At 42.5% G+C, this 20,561-nt stretch overlaps 1 protein-coding gene across 2 annotated transcripts in view; it reads left to right on the top strand.

Moving 5' to 3' along the window:
- The first annotated feature begins 304 nt into the window (after positions 1-304).
- The window catches only part of ANTXR2 (ANTXR cell adhesion molecule 2), a 102,769-nt gene continuing 82,512 nt past the window's right edge, over positions 305-20,561 (top strand). The window contains exons 1-7 of one of the 2 annotated variants that reach the window (XM_061345866.1): positions 305-615; positions 1,312-1,383; positions 3,735-3,806; positions 10,013-10,094; positions 11,122-11,229; positions 11,326-11,394; positions 12,203-12,283. In XM_061345866.1, coding sequence (XP_061201850.1) covers positions 470-615; positions 1,312-1,383; positions 3,735-3,806; positions 10,013-10,094; positions 11,122-11,229; positions 11,326-11,394; positions 12,203-12,283 — 630 coding nt within the window. In that variant the 5' untranslated portion in view covers positions 305-469. Of the gene's footprint in view, positions 616-857; positions 1,115-1,311; positions 1,384-3,734; positions 3,807-10,012; positions 10,095-11,121; positions 11,230-11,325; positions 11,395-12,202; positions 12,284-20,561 lie in introns of those variants that run through there. The other variant, XM_061345867.1, reaches the window with a different exon arrangement.

Below are 20,561 nucleotides of genomic sequence, written 5' to 3'. Positions count from 1 at the left end.
GGTGGAACGACATACTCCCACAATGTCCCCATCAATTCTGCCAAGGGCTATGCCGGGGCCTTCCTGCTCCCCCGCTGACCGCCTCACGGTGGGCTTCACCCGTTCCCCCGTACTGACACCGGCTACCGGGACCTCGCCGCAGCCCCGCGCCCGGGCGGAGGGCTGGCGCCGTGAATCCGGGTCAGGCGCGGCCGCCGCCTGCCGGGGAGGTAGTTTCGAGGGGAAGGCTGCAGGGCCGCCATTGCCCAAGTCGCGAGTGGCCGCCGCCACGCCGCTGGGGCGGGTGAGGGACGCGGGAGGCGGTCCGAACCCGCCCGGGCCCGGCCCCCGCCCCGAACGCCGCCGCTGGCGATCAGAGAGGGCCGCGCCGGGCAAGCCACGGCGGAGGGTGAGGGGCTGCAGCTTTAGCACGGCCCGCGCCCTCTCAGAGGCAGGACGGCAGCGACGGCCGCCGCGTTCCCGAGACTCCATGGCAGGGCCCGCGCCCCGGGGGCGCCTCTCGCCGTTACTGCTGCTGCCGGTGCTGCTGATGGCGTCGGTGCCCGCCGCCGCCTCTCCAGCGCCGGAGGGTCCGTCGTGCCACGGCGCGTTCGACATGTACTTCGTGCTGGACAAGTACGGGGCGCTCGCGGGGATGGGGTTGGGGTTGCGGGCGCCGCCGCCATCGCTTTTGTTCGGGCGGCGCGACGCTGAGGGGGAAAGCGCGGGCTCTTTGGGGAGAGGGAGGGGGGGCATGTCCCGTGCCGGCCGTAAAAACGACCTAACGGCCGCCACGGCATAACTAACGGGGAACGGGGCGGCTGAGTCACGCAGAAAGTTTGTCTTGTCGGTGGTGTGTGTGTGTGTGTGTGTCTGAGGTAACCACCCGACGCCCGAGGAGATGGTGAAGCTCGCAGCAAGGAGATCATGTTTTCTGTCCGAAAGTACGCGGGTGGATGTGTGATTTTTGAGTCAGGCCGCATCTGCCACCCTTCCCCCTCCGCAGCTGTTGTGTTACCGTGTTCTTGTGGTGAAGTTCGCGCATAGCGGACCGCCAACAGCGCGGGGAGCCCGGCTGGCCACAGAAGCGGTGCTGATGGGCCTCACGCGGCTCCTGAGGCTTTCAGTTCTTAATGTACACGTTTTGCAAGACAAACAGCGATGGAAACACGCGAGTGTGGTGCTCACGTACTTGGGAGCCGGGGTTTGTGGCAACTAGAAATAATCACAAAAGCAAATAGCCCCTTATGGTGTAATCTCTCGCTGAAATCGTCTCCCTTCCTTTCCTGGTTTCCTTGAACAAGGCCTTACTAACGTGCTTTTTGTTTTCAGGTCTGGGAGCGTAGCACGGAACTGGCATGAAATATTTGATTTCGTAAATCAGCTGACAGAAAGATTTGTGAGGTGCGTTTTGTTACTTGTGACATTTGTAGTACAGGCATATGTTGGGAAGGCCCCCTTGGTTTTGTACTCTCTCACAAACATCCTAAGATTTTGGCTTCTAGCACCCAAATTGCCCAAAATAATGGGAACTTTTACTTCATTTTCTCATGTTTGGAGCTCAGTATAAAGGTGGTAAATAGGCATCTTTAAATACTTAATCTCTAACATTACTCTCAGATGTATTGTGTTGTTTTTTTTTAAAACTTTTTCCATGCATTTTTATATAGGTAAATATATGGTGCTGGTCAAAAGTGAGTATCATTCAAGCTCCAAATACAGGATGTTTATGCCATGATAACCAAATATTTGTTGTATGTATATGTAACCAACTTTGTAACCCAGTAGCAGTGTTGTCTTGCTGTTGTGAATACTGGCCAACTGCACTCTGTAAAAACAGCTGACGAGTACTGTGATGCAGCATTTTGCTTTGAACACTCCCTCCCCCCCAAAATACCCAAATAAAACAAAGGAAGCCCCCCAGAAACATAGACTCTGTGGTAGGTTTTGCTAAGGAAAATGAAGTGCAGTTGGCAGTTATTATCTTGGTTTGCTAACAAAGAGATACAGTTAGGCTTGCATAATTATATATTGCTTACATTCATCTTATAAAAAGCAAATCTTCTGTAAACTAAGTGGGTTACTCAAGGTTTTGAAAAGTATTTTGTAAGTTCTATCATAATAATAATAAAAAAGAGCATGAGGATGCTGGAATCCCCACAGAAAACTTGTTAAGTGTAAATTTTTAAGTTCATTGTCTTTTATAGCCAGTTGATGCTCTCTTTTGCCCCAGTTGTTGCGTGGTGGTCTGGGGTCATTACCTGAAATAAAGCTGTTGAGTTGGCAAGTTAACTTAGCTGGCTTGTCACACCAGAGGAGGATCAGAGAGCCAGACAGTCCAACCTACCACCATCTCGCTTTGCAGGGGGATGCTGAGCTCTCAACCTTATGGGCACAGCCCCTTCACAGCACAGTGGTGGCTGGGCTCTTGTGGGAGCCTGAACTGTCCATCTCCCCCAGTGTTTCCCTCATGGGGCTGGAGTGCTGCTGGAGGCTGAAGAGGCTTTGTCCTGCCTTCAGGCCTTAGTATACTAGATTTGGGCATGGTGTTATTTGACCTTGCCCTTTCTTAAATTGAAAAGAGGAGTTGTGAGAAGGTGGCCAAGAGCCAACTGGTAGCAGTTGCCTTGAGTCCTCACCTGAAGAATTTATGGCAGCGCATCTGCTCTGCAGTTCAACTTGTCTGTAACATGGTTGCAGTAATAGCACTGCATGTCTGTCACCTGGGTTCTGAAAGGCCTGCGTTTGGCAGCGCTCTTGGGTCTAACGGGTGTGTTTACAGGATTATCCTCTATTCTCACAGTGTCTGAGTGCTTGGAGAAGGGGACAAAAATTGGATGTCTTCTGAAGAGGACTGTTTAGTGGTTGCTGCTAAAGACAGATTAGCTAAATGGTAACTTTGAGATTATTACTCAGGGAGAGTTGCATAAGAGAGAGGTAGGGAAGTCTTATGTTACTTGGACTAGGCAGTGATGCAATTGCCAGAGACTGGATTTTGTTTGTCAATGGCTTGCAGCAACTAAGATGATTGATAATACCATTACCAATTTACATTATCATTTAATTTAGAGCATATCAGAGGCTTGTATTCAGAGCTTTAACAGATAGACTGCAAGGCTGGATCTTAAATCCAAGACATGTGCAGTTCTGTGCAGACATGCCCAGTACTAATATTTCCATGATGTCAATAGTTTTAAGTTACAACATTGATATAATTCATAATATAGTCATGAATAGTCATGAATAAAATTTAAAAGCGTGTGGTAGAGATGTTGTTATATCTTACCTTAGGAAAGTTACTGTCTTGGGCTTCTAGAGTATCAGTTCTTAGGCATTTTCCATTGATAGATGGATCTGACTCCTTGTCATCTCACTGGAAGAGACAGGTGGGCTTCTTCAAAAAAAGGTTGAATTCCTTAATAAAATCATTTCATACTGTTTTGCTTTTTATAGTGACTTTTCTTCTGATACTTTTAAGGAAGATGGTCCAAATGTCACAACTGAAGTCAGGCAAGAAGGAATAACAACTCTGCTACTTCATTGTCAAAGCATCTGGGTGAGGGGTAGAGGCAGAAATCCTTTAATTCCTCTCTCCCTTTGGGTTTGCAGTTCAAAAGTATGTTCTTTAGAAGTTGGAGGATAAAGATAATACTAATAAAGCATGAATAAGTGAATGAAATGTGATGCATCTGTACATTTCTTTTTGTTTTCCTAAAATGTATTTCTCTTTTTTTTCTCTTCACCTTTTTTAAAAGCCCCAAGATGAGATTATCGTTCATCGTGTTTTCCACCCAGGCACACGTCATTATGCCATTAACTGGAGACAGGTCAGTGCACTGCTTTTTTAAGTCTTCCTCTCTCTTCTCCCCCCCAAGAACTCTCATGAAATCAGAGGAACAGTAGAAGATACTGAACAATAACTGATATCTTTAACTGGTGGCCAGCCACAAAGCCTTTGTGCAGAGCTGGATTTAATTTTGTGAACAAAGCAATGGATAGCTTAGTAGTAAAGGAAAGAGAAGAACGACAGGAAATACACTCTTGATATGAACTCTGCCACTGCTTTGCAGTACAACTGCAAGTAGTGCTTTCATCTCTGTATGACTCCCCATCTTCCTTGGCACAGCAGGAGAAATTATTCTTGCTTTTACTTTCATAAAGCCCCATCTCTATATAGGTATTCAGCATTTTTTTGTGTCTAGGTTAAGCATGCAATGGTAAATTAATGTTTCCCGAAGTCTCATATAAGGTAGGTATTTAGTTTTTAACGAATGATACGCAATAGCTAGTACAAGACTTACTGAAGAGACCCATCTTTGGGAACAGACAAATGCCTCAGGCTACAGAAGTGAAATAGGATGTCTAAAACTCCAATTCTAACCCCTTCCTGTTTTAACATTTAAAAAAGTTGTCTGATTTAGGAAAAGCCAAGTGTTCACTTCCCCCCATGTGGGCTTGGATACTGACAAGATCATAAGCCATTTCCTAGATGGCTTGAGAGAGGTCAGGAGAGGACACTAAGCCTGTTCTGAGGACTGCTGAAGTCAGTGAAATCCTTTCTCTCCATTTCATTAGGCCTTTAATCTGAGTCAGAGTCCTACTCCCTATCAGGACCGAAGAGTCAACACAGATAGCACACAGACTGCTTGAAATGCATGGGCAGAACTCTGGAGCCCAGCCACAGAAACACAAGTGCTTTTTTCATTGCGTGTCTGTGGCACACTTGAAGCTATTGACAGAAACATGTTTTTATCAGAAGCCTTTTTTAAAGCATAGGGAGAACCATCTTCAGCTCTAGTGGATTCCTTTGTGGGACTTTTCTTTAATACAAAGTTTGCCAATGCTTTTGTGAGTGTGGTATGGAAAGGAAATTACTGCCCTTACTGTTAAGGAGGAATTATAAGGAGAATAAAGAACGAAACATTAGCAACTGTGAACATACATATGTAGGTAAGAATGGATACGGTAGGAACAGCTGTCCTTTTAAATATTAAAGAACTTAACAGGAAAATTACTTAGAATGTCTAACTCCCATTGTTCCAAACAGAAGATGAGGATGCAAAGTACAGTGCAGTTTTGGGGATGGGTGTGTATATGTGTGATTATAGGATACTATGGCTTAGGGGTTTTTATGTGCATTTTGGACTTGCAGGGATGTTTTTCCCCTTGACTACTTGCTAATTTGCAGGAGTCAGGAAACCACAATTCATTCCCAGCAATTAGTTCAAAGTAGGGAACTCTTGTTTTGAAAGCCTTAGGCTTCTGGTTGTTTGCACAAAGCTCTTGCTGGTTTTTACTGCACAGTAAAGCTGTGGACATAAAGAAACCCACACCATAGAGCCGAAGCCCTCAGATTACCAAATATGTTGTGACTGTGAACAGTGCTGTGTGAATAACTCTGGAAACAGAAGTCACTGATAACCACAGTACACACAATGCTATAATAAATACATAGAAAAAAAACCTCCAACATCCAGATGGACAACACTTCTCACAATGGTTATATTCTATTTTAGAGATACATGTTTCCCCTGTGAAGTTCAGCTGTAAGCTGTAAACTAAGTGCTAAACAAAGATAAGAGCATTCATATTTGGGGCTCAGTTTTGCTACTAGTTCTGAAAAGCAAGTTGTTTGGAAAAGTGGATACTCTTACAAATGTCATCCAGATGGCACAATGAGGTCTGTGTTCATCAGAATTCAGGTGTCTGTAAATCCACTTCTGCAGCATTTCACTGATATCCCCGGCCAGGAGTAGCCTTGCTGACTCTGCTTCAGTGAAACTCCTGTTGGAGCTAAAGGAAGATCATATTAATGAGGGTGGAAAAATAGGACACTTGAGTATCTTGCTGTGCTTATCTGTAGTCTGGTTAGAGATGACTGTTCCTCTATTGTACAGACACATGCAATCTAGCAAGACATGTATTTGAGCCTCGGTCACATGAGCTAACCCTACGCTTCAGTTCAAGAAACTTGCCAAAACAGAGCCATCTGCAGAGCGCATGTTCTGCTAAGCGTATGAAGTAGAACAAAGTCAGCCACTTAATGTGTTTTCCATCTGGAGCCCATGCAGGAGGCCTGAAGTTTGAAGCAGAATATTTGTTATAATGGTACTAAGCCCTGTGTAGTATTTGAGAGATGCAGAAAGCAGGAGCCTCTTCCAAATTCTGAATCTGAGGATGCCAGTGTGCAGGGTTTACTTTCACCAGTGCAACAGCTGTGTTGGTCAGGGATGTAACCATCCCTCTTTCTGATAAAGAACACCCCCTCCTGATTTATTTCACTAACAACTTTGTGTGGTTTCCTGTTGTGATACTTAGCAGCAAAACCCAAGTACTTGTTTTGTTTGCCTTTGTTAGAGATGAAGTGTGTTGCCTCGCAGGCACACAGCCTCATTCCTGACAATAAATATGTGCTCATGGGAATCACAGTTTCCCTGCTAGTGCTTATACTCTCAGCACAATGAATAATGAGTCAAGATTCCAGCACTTCAATAGGTAGAATGCAACATGGAAATGAAATACAAGACACTGTTCCCCATCCAGAAGAGCTAAGAACACCACTACTTAAAGCTGCATAGATACTGGTGGAGACTCAGTGTTCCATACAAGGCTAAACCTTTACCCAGCTAAATCAGCATGACCCAAGGCCTATGCAACAACTGGAGGTGGTTCTAACCTCTGCAGCACTAATGTACAAGCACAAAGGATTATTTATTTTTTTTTTTTAAGAATCAGTCCTCCAGGATGCTTTGCTTTCTAGCAAGTATAAGACTTGCTTTTTACACACTGAAGCTGCATAATATTTCCTTTAAGGCAAATGATTGTCTGTTTTTGTTAAGTGTTCTTGCTCTCAAAGACAGTATCATGCCACTGAGAAACTAAGGTGGCTTCTGCTGTGTACCTGGTCTCCAGTCCTCTTAAATGGAGTGGGATCTACGTCCTGCTGTAGTAGAAAGAAGTATTTATTACCTATCTTCCACTGCCAGCAAGTGCTGGCTGTGGCCCTTTCTACACAAGGAGACAAGGCAATGCCTTACCAACATCAGTAGTCTGACCACTTGGCTGCTGACAACACTGGTTTTGGGATTGTGTCAATTAAACTTAGTTGAAGCGAAATATAACACTAAACAATGATGAAAACAGTACCTGTTGAGTTGCTCAAATAAGAGCTTGCAGCCTGACTGAATTTATGCGGAGAAACCTCTCCTGTAAACTGCTGGATAGTTTCCTTGGTGTTAATTCAAACTTGGAAAGGCAAATGGTTACATTTAGACCCGAAGGCAAATCTGAATTGTGGAGCATGCTCAGGTAAGGAGCATGTTTAATTGCAATGGTTTAATTGGTGTTAAATCGAATTCTCCAGTCATTTGCAGAGCTGGGCTGCTTTGTTATGACTCTTTACTAAATGATCTGTTTTCAGCTCTAAATTTAGTTCCACAGTGCCCTGCCTTGAGGAGGCACTGAAGATATAAGACAAGCTCATTGTAGACTTTGGCCTGAGCAGGGCTGGCACAGCCTCCCTCACAGCAGACATGGCCTCTGCAGCTGTGGTGCAGCAAGGTAGAGCACAGCAGAGTTCCCCAGACAGATGAGAGCAGTGGGTGGTGCTAGAGCTGCCACCAGAACCCCTCCTGACCTCAGCCAGGCTGGGATTACTCCTGCAGCCCCTGCTGATGGACTAGCCAAAAAGAAACCACAGACCAAAATGACAGAGAGCTTGTAGCTGTCGCTGTGTTTGGCTGGCTGCTGCTGGAAGAATTATCTGAAGTAGCTAGAAAGTTCTATAAAAGAGGGAACAAACAGGGTAGTTATTAAAAATTAGATGTGCCTTTTCTGAAAAGCAGAGATGCAGCACATATGCTGAGTGGGGAAGAGATATTAAATTTGTACTCCTTCAGCCCAAACACAGACAGGCTGTGAGTTGCTGATTTTGTTTTGCTTTTTCCACCTACTTCCTTTGTCTGACTTAAACCATGAAGCCAGTGGTCCTTCAGCCTGTATCACTATTACTAAACTGTATTGCATCCAGACACCCAGACTGAGGTCATGGCTCTGTTATTTCAAGGGAAAACATACCTTCTCTGTGGATTTTTGTGTCTACAAAAAATTATTACAGAAACAGGAGAAAGGAGAGTTTTGAGAGTACTGAAGAGCAGGAACAGGGGCTTCAAAGTGCTATAGGTGGTTGATTAAAGAGTCCCATTATCAAAATGATTTAGAGAGGCACGACCTCATGTGCCCCCCTTCCAAATTGGCTGGGCGTGAGCTTCAACGTGATTGAACCAGCCTCTCTTGCTGTCTGATAGGGCTTGTTTGCTGGGGACCTAAGTCACACACCCACACTGGTGGTGTGACATCCTGACCAGGACTCGCTTGTACTTGACCAGCTTGGAGCTTGGTCGCATCTGGCTGGGCTTATCCAGCCCCAAAGGAAAGAGTTAGTGACTGATTAAATGCAGCTAAAAAATGTTAATGCTGCCAAAGATTTTCCTGGAACCCCCTGTAGGCAGAGACTTGGAAACACCAGAGATTTCTGTGTGACCGGGTCGCAAGACATTTTAGATAAATAAAACTGAACTGATTGTACAAAAGCTATTTTTGCAAAATGAAATCTGTTTCAGAAAACTGGGACTTCAGTTGCTGCTTGTTTCTTGGCAGCAGAAAACTTAACGCCTGTGATGTGCTGCCACTCATTTCTGGCAAGCACTAAGTATGTGGTTCATAATCTGCGTTCATACATAATCAGTTTCAAGTTGTTTCTATAGATGCTGAATGTAAAATATTTGGATCAAGCAGATTGTATTATCTTACATAACTTCTTCCCTTCCATATATTCAACACAATATTTCTCTCTTCCCCCCCATTGTATTGGTTGATCCTGTGATTGGGAGCTCATTACAGCTATGGATCGTACTTTGAAACAGAGCTTCTAAACATAGAGGAAGCTTATCAGTGGAACAAATGACTAGTGGGTGGCATTCAGGCCGAGAGGCATATGCATTCTTTCTCATTTTGTATGCCCTAAGGAAAGCTTTCACGCATCCTACAACGTATTTTCCCCTCCTTTTCCTCAACCCTGCTGGTTTTCTCTTAGTCGCCTATGTTTGTTACAGTGTTCTATATATTCTGGCCCAGTTTTTGTCCCTACTTTGTTTTTACTTGTCCTTTACTAGCACAACTTGCCATGGGCTTCCGTGGAAATCTGCTTGCATGAGAGCTTGCAGATTTGATTGTTCAGTAAAGTCTCTCTGCCTTTCTCTCCCTTCGCATGTTGATTTCACTTGAAAGAATTCCTTTTGTGCTTCGTTCCAGCTTCTCCAGTCTTAACATCATAGTTCAGTGAGAGGCTTGCAGTCCAAGATAGATTTTTTTTAGGCCTGTGAGAGGTCACTCCACAACCTTACCTTAAATATAAGTGACCTGTGTAAGTGTGATGTCTTGTCAGAGGTCACACAGAAACAGCCAAAAATGTTGAAACCCCTCCCTTTGTAATCCTAGTCCCTTCCTTGGATACAAGAGGGGTCTTGCAAATACTGCATCTGCCTGTTGATACTTATTTTGTTAGACTGTAATTACTGCAATTCTGTACTACTCCATTAAATACCTTCATATTGACCCAGAAGATTTCTCTAGAAACAGAACTGCTGTTTTAGGGGATTTCTTTTTTAATTGCAGTGTGATTGGAAGTGAAGTTGGTTTAATTGAGCAAAGTAGACTTAATACAACAGCATTTCCACTGGGTTATTTAACGCTTAGGCTTTGCCACTTCTTGGCAATACCTACTCTGAATCAATTTTACTTGATTCTAGCTCTTTGACTCGCTGAGCCATATTGTGTTAGTTAGGTCTAAAATATCTGTTACCACAGTGCTGCTTCCGTTGTGAATACAAAATCTGCCTCCACATGGTATTTCAGCTAAATGCTATATTTTGCAGAATTGAATTTCACATCTCCTCTATGACAAAGGCTGATCTTCACATCGATAAACTAACCTTTAGATCATGCTAACAGTCTCCTACCTTTTTGTTTTCAGGGAGAGAATCAAGAAAGGTCTTAAGGATTTGGAGGAGGTAGAACCAGCAGGTGACACATACATACATGAAGGTTTAAAACAGGTAGGTTTTACTCATCTTCTTGCAATCAGAATATCCCATGTTCTTACCTTTTGGATAACAGCAGCCATAACCTGTAGCATAAATGGATTGATTGCATGCCTCAGTCTGTTACACTCAAATCTTTTTGGTTTCCTATGTGGTCCCAGGATTACTCGGATACTATGCAAATCCCATGCAGGAGATTAGCCATCATAGAAAATGGCCATATGGAATTTCCTTGACTTGATCCTTCCCAGTAGAGAGCAGTTCTTTGTCGTGAATTTGACAGCTAACACAGCATACCAATTACATGGTAAATAGTCACAGACAGCTTTGTAGGGCTCTGAGCCTTAAAGAGCTTTCTAGAACATGTACTTATGGAGAGTTGACTGCACAGATAAGCATTTTCAAGACAAACAGTCTTACTTTTAGACTATATTAATTGTGGAGTTCCCAACTGCTCGTATTTTATTGAGAATGTACAGTTAAAGGATGCTTTGTGATTTTGCTGAACCACTCAGGCCCTGAAGGTGAGGATCTAAGTGTTACTGATAAAAACTTAGTTTCTTCCTTTGGCTTATGAAGCCAAATTTGTACCTGTGATGTAGGGGCTGAAAAAACAGACAAACACAAGTTGTTGCCATGTAAAAAAAACCAAAACAACTTAGTTTTAAGCCATTCTTTTTATGTCCTGGAAGCTACTGACTGGCATTTGAAATCTGGGGAGCAGCACAGGAAACCTTACAGTGGATCTAAAGAGAGGTGAGCTTCACAACTCAGACAGTATCTGTCCTGAAAAAATCAAGTGTTTCCAGCCGTTGATCAGTCGGTGACCCTGGCAGTTTGAAAATGGACTCACTGCTGACTGGAAAACACTGATGAATGATTTCCTTGTTAGTAGTGAGTTAAAGAGGGGCAGAAGATTGTCACAAGATCGGTTTGAAGATGAGGCTGAGTGTGGTTTCAGATGCTGCACTCACTTAGAAGATGAGTCTTGGTTAAAAGCTTAGGTGTAATTTTCAGCAGGATAAATATTTTTTGTTTTCAGGCCAACATGCAAATTGCAAAGCAAGGAGCCTCAAGGTTTTCTAGTATCATCATTGCACTGACAGATGGCAAGCTAGATGGTCTGATTCCCTTGCATGCAGAGAAAGAGGTGAGCACTAGGTGAAAATACATGTTATATTCTGAAGATTTGGGTGTTGCCTCTTGAATGAAAAATTGCTTATTCCTCTGTTCTATTTTGGGGAAGGCAAAGAAGTCCAGAGAGCTGGGAGCTAGAGTTTACTGTGTTGGCGTCCTTGATTTCGTACAAGAACAGGTAAGAGCATTGCTAATGTAGATTACTAGGCAGTACCATGTCACAACGTTGTATATATCAAAATCAAGTAATAAATAAATTAATTTTACTTGCATTAGGCAGTATAATGTCTTCTCTGGCTGAGGAAGCAGACACTTGGATGTGTACCTAGACATAAATAGAATGTGTGGGTGTTGCTTTCGTTGCTGAGAAGACCTGTCGGAAATACCCTTGCTAACTAGTAGCTGCCAGCAGGAAAGGATGCCGACAGACCCCCTTTCATTAAGATGGCAACTAGATTAAGCTACAAGTGGCATGAACAGAGTAGCTACAGACAAGCTGCAACCTTGGGATGAGAAAAAGGAAGAAGGATCCATGTCCTTCATTGATTGAAAGCTCTTCCAGAGTTGCTAATGTCCTAATGAAGGCTATAGCTACTCTTGTGAAAGTGACTTGAGTGAAGAAGTGTACAAAAGACTTTACTATAGAAGCCACATAGAAAGGCTCTTTAATGGAAGATGGAGAAAACAAGGAAGGTAATTCTGGAAAGTTACAAAATCACTGCCAATGTACAACTCTAAAAGGTTTCCTTAGTGTGGTGGTTTGACACGGTGGCTCACTACGGTTTTGTTAGCTGCAGTAGGTTGTAGTAAGTTCTCCCATTTAGAAAAGTCAATTAGCTTTGAGGGAACTCAAAAATTTCTTTCTCTTTGCAGAGTGCATGGGAGTTGGTTTTAGACATCCATTTACATTTTTAAGGGTGAAAAGCAGTGGGACAAATTTTGTTTGCCAAATGATTCACGTGTTTGAACATGTTTTCTCTCAAAAGCTTGAAAAAATTGCTGACACAAAAGAGCAAGTCTTCCCTGTCACTGGAGGATTCCAGGCACTCAAAGGGATAATCAATTCTGTGAGTATCAGGCAACAAGTTTACCATTTCCTCAAGATTACAGCTTACTCTCCTATTCCACTTTTTCAAGCAGAACTGGTTCATAAAAAGTAATTGAAATATGTTAAGTTCTCTCCTCCTTATTTTAGACATGCAGTTCTGTAAATTAATGTTGTCTGGTACCCCTGCACTTACTCGTGCTCAGACCTTGCAAGGAGTTTGGGGACTCCATACAGGTGTGGTGAGTTTGAGGGGGGATGCATTGAGGAATGACTGGTACAGGTTTAGTCTGAAAAATATCCAGCCTGTTCGAAGAGTTGAGAGCAACAGGTTAAAATCATTAGGGATGAGAGCAATTCAGGAATTGCCCTAATCTTCATATACAGAGGAGCGTTTTAAATACGTACTTCAGTCTTGACTTTAACCACTTGTTTTCCCAGTATGCAGTAGGACTTTCAGTTCCCTTTTTACAACTTGCCCTGAGACACTCCCATGACCATTAAACTGGTTACCCTGATTTGCAAAAAGGGATCAAAACAAAAGGAATATTTTGGTTAGGATCAGTGGCTTGATAGTGTTTTAGGCAGGTGTCAAGAAGACACCTTTAGTTGTGGGGAGGCAATTTATTTGCCTCATCTTAAACTAAAAATGCGTGTTTTATGCAAGGTTGACAGTGATCCTGCTGCTGTGTGTAGGCAGTATGATGGAATAAAACTTACTGTCAAAAGTCAAGTCAAAGGCAATAATTAAATCCTTTTTCTGAGAGAGATCCCACTGTAATTCATTTCCTTTTTCTCTTTTAATAAAGAAATGATACTACTCATATACAGGATATTACACAGTCATGAGTTGATCACTTCCCTTGAATAGTGTGGGTTTTTTTGGGGAAGTTAATGTCATAATGAAACAGCTTATTTTCCTTCTTGTTGGTTGAAATAAATGTGATTTTAGAATCCTCCTTGCACGTTCTAAAGGAATATAATCAACCTTTTCAGCAGTGACATTTATTTTCTTGAAAAGATGGTACATCCCATGTGGTACTGTCTTTAAAAATCTCTTTCTGTGCCATTTAAAGGATTAGAAGTTACTCTTAGTGTGAAGTGAAGCAACGTTGAAGCCACTAGTGGTGAATGTTTAACCATGATTGATTATGTTATGTTTCCAAGGAGACTGCATTTCAAAATGTGTGTGTCAAGATAGAACTAGATAACGGGCTAAAGGCATTTGTGTTCAGAGTTTCCTTTCCAACAGGGGTCACTGACCTGCATATTGGACCTTTCCAAGGTGTAAGGGTTCTCCATTCTGGTTGCTCCAAGAAGAAGCAGCAGGAGTATAATCGCTTAAGGTTTCTGAGGAGCTCAGCTTGAGGAGTCTAATTCAAACATGCAGAAGATTAGCATAACCTGTAGGTTGTCCTGTTAGCCCCTCTTCTCATCCAAGGTATTCTAGGGCAGCATTTGGCTAGTAGCAGTTCCAGTCTGACTTTTAGACCTCCCAGGAGCTTTCAAGCATCTTCACCTTTTTGTGGACAGAGTGAGGGAAGCTTTTCTGGTAAGATTTGGCAGATGGTGTTTGCCCAAACCTCACTCCAGCTTCTTCAGGCACTTGTGAAAAATCCCAGTGTAAAACTCCGAGATGTGTGCATATCCTAGCTGAACAGCAAGAAAAGACACACATAATGGCAGCATTTTGTTTTAAGGTAACAGCTTAGCACTGACATGGACTATACTGAAAAAGCACATTTCAAATACACTATTCTACAGCTTGTACGCATTGTCTGTTCCTTTAAACTGTGACTGAACTCCTGAATTGTTCAGTTTTTTATTTAACAGAATACAGCTGGAACAGATATTCAGCACTTGGCTCACTGCAGATTTTTGTCCGTAAAAAAGACTCTTACGTTGTGGCTATGGGGGTGGGAGGGGAAAGCAGTGGAAATATTATTTCTGATGAAGGAGCATGAGAAGGCCTTTCTGATAGGAAACATATAAACTGAATTCAGTCTTACCTGCATCAGTCTTGTTTGTGGGGATAAAGGATCAAACAAAACCAGTTAGTGCTAGTGATTGAATAGCTCCCAAGAGCTTTTAGAGGCTTGAATACTGTTTACAGCTTTCTGAAAAGCACTGAATCTGAACAGAGTTTCATTTAGCTGTCAAAGCATTTGGAACTCTCCTTTTACTCTTCTCTGGTAAGCATGTTAAATGTATTTGTTTGAAGTAGTGAGAAAATGATACCCTGACAGTGTCCCTGTTTTACCACAGAATGTGGATAGAAGTATCTATAGATGGAGTTATTTTGCTTCATGGTTGTTTTTTTTTTGTGTCTGTGTGTTTTATGTGTGGTGGCTGTATCATCAACATGAGGTTTTGGTATGCTGTACTTGTAAATCAAATTTTTTTTAAGGGGTTCTTAGCAATTGTGACAGTTCATTCTCATTGCACTACAAAATTTATAAGCAGATTTAACTGAACATGAAATAGTAATTTTTCCTTTTTATTCACAATTATAAATCCATTTCCGTTTATAAGTTAGCTAGAGAATACAGGCTTAAGAGACACTCCATCATAAAAGGGAAAGGTAATTTCAAAAGAGATGAAAATGAAATACCCACATCACAAACATGCAGAAATATCGCTCAAAGTATGGTGTCTAAGGTGCAGTTGTGAAACCCTCCATGAACATTTGTTGAACGTGTCTTGTTCAGAAAAAAATACACCATTTACAGAAATGGCAGCAACCCAGCAGTTAAAACCCTCTAGCAAAACTACAGCCCACAACTGTTCAGCAGGAATGACTGGAGGAGCTGCTCGAAGTGTTTACCTAGTTTGTCTCTACCGAACTCAGATTGGAAATCTTCTGGCTGCTGTGTAGTTATACTTGTAGCAAATTCCAGAAGAGCTGATCAATTACTTTGTTGATGGAAAAAAGAAGCCATAAGCATAACCATAGAGTATCTGTTAGTACCTGCTTCTGCAGTGTTTAAAGTCTAAGCGATTATTCTGATTTATATTAAACAAAACATGTTTAATTGTGGCAGGGGATTAACACTCAGGACAGCTGAGATTAGCAGTTAGAGAAAACCTAGCTCAGATGTTGAAAAGCTTACATTGTGTTTTGGCCACCTTCTTAGTTCAGATAAAATCCCAGTGAAGCAAGTAAGGATTTAAGCACCACCATGCTGTGTTGTGTTTCTGTTGAGTAACATCAACAAATGATTCAAGACTCTGCAGACTTCTGTAAAGAAATGACTGCTTTGTGAAGTTTCCAGCTCTTCTGACGTTACTAATACCTAACTTTACGAAGTAGTAACTAAACAGCAGTGTCAGGGTAAATAAATCTAAGCAGAAGTCTAGAGCTTGGAAGAAAAATGCTGAAGGCAAGTTAGTGTGCCATGAGGAACAGTTTACTGATGTAGTTTGGCTGATAATTGTGTGCAGTATGGCCTCATGAGCAAGCCATAGCATTGTGAACCATAAGGGTTCTGGAGTGCATAGTTTTTATCACAATGTGGCAGTTTAGGGCTATATAAAGAAATGAAACCCATTCTTTTTACCCTTCCTTTCCTATATAAGATTTATGTTAATTTTTATTTTTTTTTAAACCCATTTGATAAAGAACAATTTGGGAATTTGTCATTTACATTGTTAGTTCCAAGTCCATCTGTCATAACCAAAATAGCACCTTCCTACCTGGCTTCGGGGGAGTGTTGGTGAGGCTGCGCATCTCTCAATACAAGGAGCTAAATCAAGAGAAACCTCTCTTGCATCTCACCAGATACGGTCCTAAACCAGTGCTGTCACCAGGAGAAACTGTGAAGACTTTGTGCTTGTTAAATAGCTCAGTCAGATTCACTGTTTCCCTAAGGGGTCAGTTTCTGCAAGGCAACTAGAGACTGTAGAGCCAGCACAGCCTTGAGAGAATTGGGTTATAGCTCAGGCTTTGGGTAAACTCTTTCCTAGAACTCAGAAACCAGCATGGGACTCCCTCGTGAGGGGAGCAGAAGGTGTTTGTCTTCACAGAAGCAAGAAATGTTGGTATTCTGAACACCACTCATTTGAACTGTTTCATCACCTGTGAAATAGTGACTGGGAGAATAACAAGAAGCAGCAGTTAGATTAAGGACTGGGAGCCAAAGTGCTGCTACTGCTTGAATCAAACATATGAATTCTTTAGACAAGAGAGTACCTTTCCTAAGGCTGAAGTTTCTGTAAAGTTCCTGTAACACTTCACTGCAAATCAGTTGCTTAAGCAAATGCAAGACCTACCGATTCATGAGTGCCTGGTTGTCTCTGCAGGCAGAATTGGACAAGGCTTGCACCTTTAAAAGTTACACTAATGGAACTAATTTGTATCTAATAATAGTAATATTATTAGAGTGTGACAGTTCTAAGTAGACTTAAAAACATTTTCATGCTGAAGTGAGTTGGCAGTGCTTAATACAGGAAGTTAAAATACATTTTGTATTGTACTTAAGAAACCCTGCAAAAACCTATCAGATAAGATTACAGGAACTGGTAGATGCAGAACTTGAGAGAGTATATAGTCAGTTTTAAAAAGTTCAGTCTAGAAGTGTTTTATCTTTAAGAAGAATTCTACCTGAGAAGGATTAGAAGTAGAATTGCTAAGCTCCCTTTGCTTATTCAGTTTGCAGGTGCTCAGTTTTGCATTGTTCTATTTAAACATACTGGACAAACACACCACCCCCCCAACACCGATAAAGATGTGCAAGCTGAGCAGTTGCATCACCTAGAGCTTTTTAAACTGAAGGTAAATTGTTTCCAAGATAGTGAAGCCCCTCAGGGAAAAACCCTAACCCTTAGCATAAAGTTGTAAGTTTGGCCAAGAGAAGTTGCAAATTTGTAGATAAGATTGCATCTATCAGAGAATCTTAGTCTCAGATCTTTAGCATAGGTGTGGAGAGGCAGGATGACATAGAACAAGCTACTGATGGTGGGCAGACAGACCCCCTGCATCTCTAACTGGGTTGCTGCCTTCAATGCTGCAGATCTCACTGCAGCAGTGGTGGTCACAACAACTGGAGGAAGAGTGACAGGATAACTGCAAGGGAAAACATGATGGCAGGAAGGAACACAGTAATAACACATCAGTAGTTCCTCCCTCAGGCAGAGCTTTTCTCTGACAATGCCTGCACTGGTCTGGGTAGCACCCATGGCTGTGTGATACCTTACCCTACATGATGAGATGTCTCAGTACTTATTCAAATATCCACCTTCTCTGACCTGGGGAAGAGAGACTGCAGTGTTTGCAGGATGTCAGCTCCAATGCTGAAGTGCAGCTACTTAGAACTATCAAATGAGTGTACCTAGAAGCAGCAAAATTAAACAAAGAATTAAAAGGTTTTAAACTGAAGCAGGGGAAGTTCAGGTTAGATACAAGGAAGAAGTTACTTATGTGAGGGTGGTGAGGTGCTGGCACAGGTTGCCCAAAGAAGTGGTGAATGCTCCATCCCTGGCAGTGTTCAAGGCCAGGTTGCACAGAGCCTTGAGTGATATGAAGAGAGGCTGAGAAAACTTGGGCTATTCAGCCTGGAGAAGAGAAGCTGCATGGAGACCTCAGAGCAAGCCTTCCAGTATCTGAAGGGGGCCTACAAAGATGCTGGAGAGGGATTCTTCATCAGGGACTGCAGCATAGGAGAAGGGGTGATGGGTTTAAAATAAAACAGGGAAAGTTGAAATTAGATTTAAGGAAGAAGTTCTTTACTGTGAGGGTGATGAGGCACTGGCACAGGTTGCCTAGGGAAGCTGTGAATGTTCCATCCCTGGCAGTGTTCACGGCCATATTGGAGAGAGCCTTGGGCAACATGGTTTAGTGTGAGGCGTCCTTCTCACATTCAGATTCATTTGTGCAACAGTGAAGGGTATCTACTGAATATCCAGGGGGTTTCTGTGTCAGTTAGATGGTTCCTGTATCAGGCACCATGCATGACAGTGCATTCATACCTTTAAGTTACATGGATGACAACCAGACCAGCAGGGACAGTTAAAATGTGTGGGGGCAGTGGTACACACAGCAGCTCTCAATACCTGACTGGTTACTTCTCGTCTCAAATGTGGTGACAGTCATTGTCCCTACACTTATACCCCAGTGCCTAGCAGATGGAGGGGCCACACGGCTTGTTGATGAGGCTGGGTGAAAAGCAGACCTGTACCTGCATGTCTTACAGTCTAACAAAGCTCAGCAAGGAGAGAGGGAATTGACCTGTCTTGGACAGTGAGCTGGTGCCAGAGGAGGGGGAAAAGAACAGAGCCTACTGAATAGTACTAGTCATGTTCAGATAGACAAGAGCTGTCTTCTCTCAAGTGAAGAAGAATTTTAGCCTTAAGATTTGTAAAAGTTACTGCAGGACTTTACAAAAGTGTGTTCCAGCCTTGCTTTCGGTCTGGTGCCTGCTGCACGAGGTAAGCTATCAGCAGCACTTTTTCAGAAGCAGCTTTTGCACTAGGGTGATAATAGTGAATTATTAAACTCATGAGTCAGTCAACATCTCCAGCTGTTACCTGCTATAAACAGCAAGATAGGTCAGCAGAGCTCATAGAGATGGAGAGGGAGGCTTAACAGCAAGTGCTCCAAGGTTAGACATTCTGGCAAACGTGCAGTATCTCTAACCAGGAGTGTTTCCTGAGCCTCTTCTAAACTGCTTGTGTGTCAGTGACCAAGTTGCAAGCAACTTAGTTAATGAGTTGTAACTGGGAACTGTGTTATTTTAAAGTTGTCAACAGGTCTGCCCTGAGCTAGCTCAACTAATGAGCTACCTCCCTAGACTACCTTGCTGAGTGTGCAGCATCTGCTTTCCCCTTTTTTCTTAAACAGGGGCCCTGTGCAGCATCTGCTTCCCCCTTTTTTCTTAAAGTGTCCCTTGGCTGCAGACTGAGGAGGAGGGTCAGCCAGCTGAGTGCACGCTGTTAAGATTTTTCAAGAGCAAAACGGGCTTAAATAGTTCATTATCAATTACACATCAGTTTAATTGAATCATTTCCTGTAGGAAGAAAATATGCTCAGTTTGTGCACTGGGAATCCAGGAAGCAAACTGTTAAACTTTTAAGGAGGTTGGGGGAGGAGAAATGCAACAAGTTACCATTAAATGAATTACTCTGTTTAAATCAGCCATCTTCTTTAATCCCCTTGAATGGTCTAATACTCAAGCTGTACTGGGTGCAAGGCTTAGAATGAATGCTGTGCTATGTTTTCCGTGTGATTGAGACTGAGTAGGTAGTTTTGGGAATTACTGCATGTAGTTGTTAAAAGGAATCAATGGCCTGGAATAGAATGCTTTCTGTTCTATCCTTCACTGCTGTGCAGCCCTTAATTTTACATTCTCTGACATATTACAAACCATATAATGTTCTCCTGGAGAACAGAGAGCTTGATAAGCCAGCAACATAACTGACATGGTTCGAGTTTGTGTGAGCATGGGTATACTCGGGGATTTGGATTTGATTTGTCAGCTATCCCTGCATGGCTGTCAGTTCTGTTACATAAGGGATGCTCCAAAAGTTGCTTAAAAAGAAGCACTCGCAGCTCCAAATGAAATTTAGTGTTACCTTAGTGGTAAGTTTCTTCAAGACGGATTTTCCTTACTAGTAAAAAAAAAAAATAAAAAAAAAATTATATATATATAAAAGAAGAAAGAAAGAAATAAAAAGGGAAAAAAAAATAAGATAAAGACCCCAAACAACTTCTTTCCTGTTAAGGAAAGTAACAGTTTTTCTGGATTCCTGTTTACATTACTTGATAAGTAATGGGCTTCAAGTTATTTTTGGTAATTTGGGGGTAAAGGTTCTCATGCTTTTAAAATATGCATCTTTGATGACCCACAGTTTTGTCATCTACATTTGTTTTACTCAGTGACTACAAATCAGGTACTGCTCAGACATTGCATAATTAGAATATTCCCACTAACCTGACACTGCACGCAGCTTCTCTCTGATGGTTATTTTATGCAAGACCATATGTCTCAGGGATTCTTTCTTTTCATTTAGCTAGGGGACAGGACAGCAACCTTCTCCCCATCCCCTCCCCCCTTGCTCTTTGTGCAAGGCACTGCTGAGCAGCATCAGGAAGTAGGCTGAACTTGGCAGCAAGTTGTAGTTAAGAGCACAGATGTTTGGCAGCAGAGGTAGCTATTAACTGCTGTAGTTCCCTTGCTGTAACTTTGCTGGAGAGAATCACTGACATGGTATTTCCTATGAAAGCACACGTTTCATTGCAAGTTATCTTGGTTTGATTGTCTTCTGTCTAGTGTGAGGTGGTTTGTTGCCTCATTGCTTTCTGCACA

This window comes from Neopsephotus bourkii, unplaced genomic scaffold (genome assembly GCF_033783945.1).
Source record: "Neopsephotus bourkii isolate Nb327-2 ecotype Australia unplaced genomic scaffold, CSIRO-AGI_Nbou_v1 NB_244, whole genome shotgun sequence".
Lineage (NCBI taxonomy): Eukaryota > Metazoa > Chordata > Aves > Psittaciformes > Psittacidae > Neopsephotus > Neopsephotus bourkii.
This window is presented reverse-complemented; position numbering and strand designations above follow the sequence as displayed.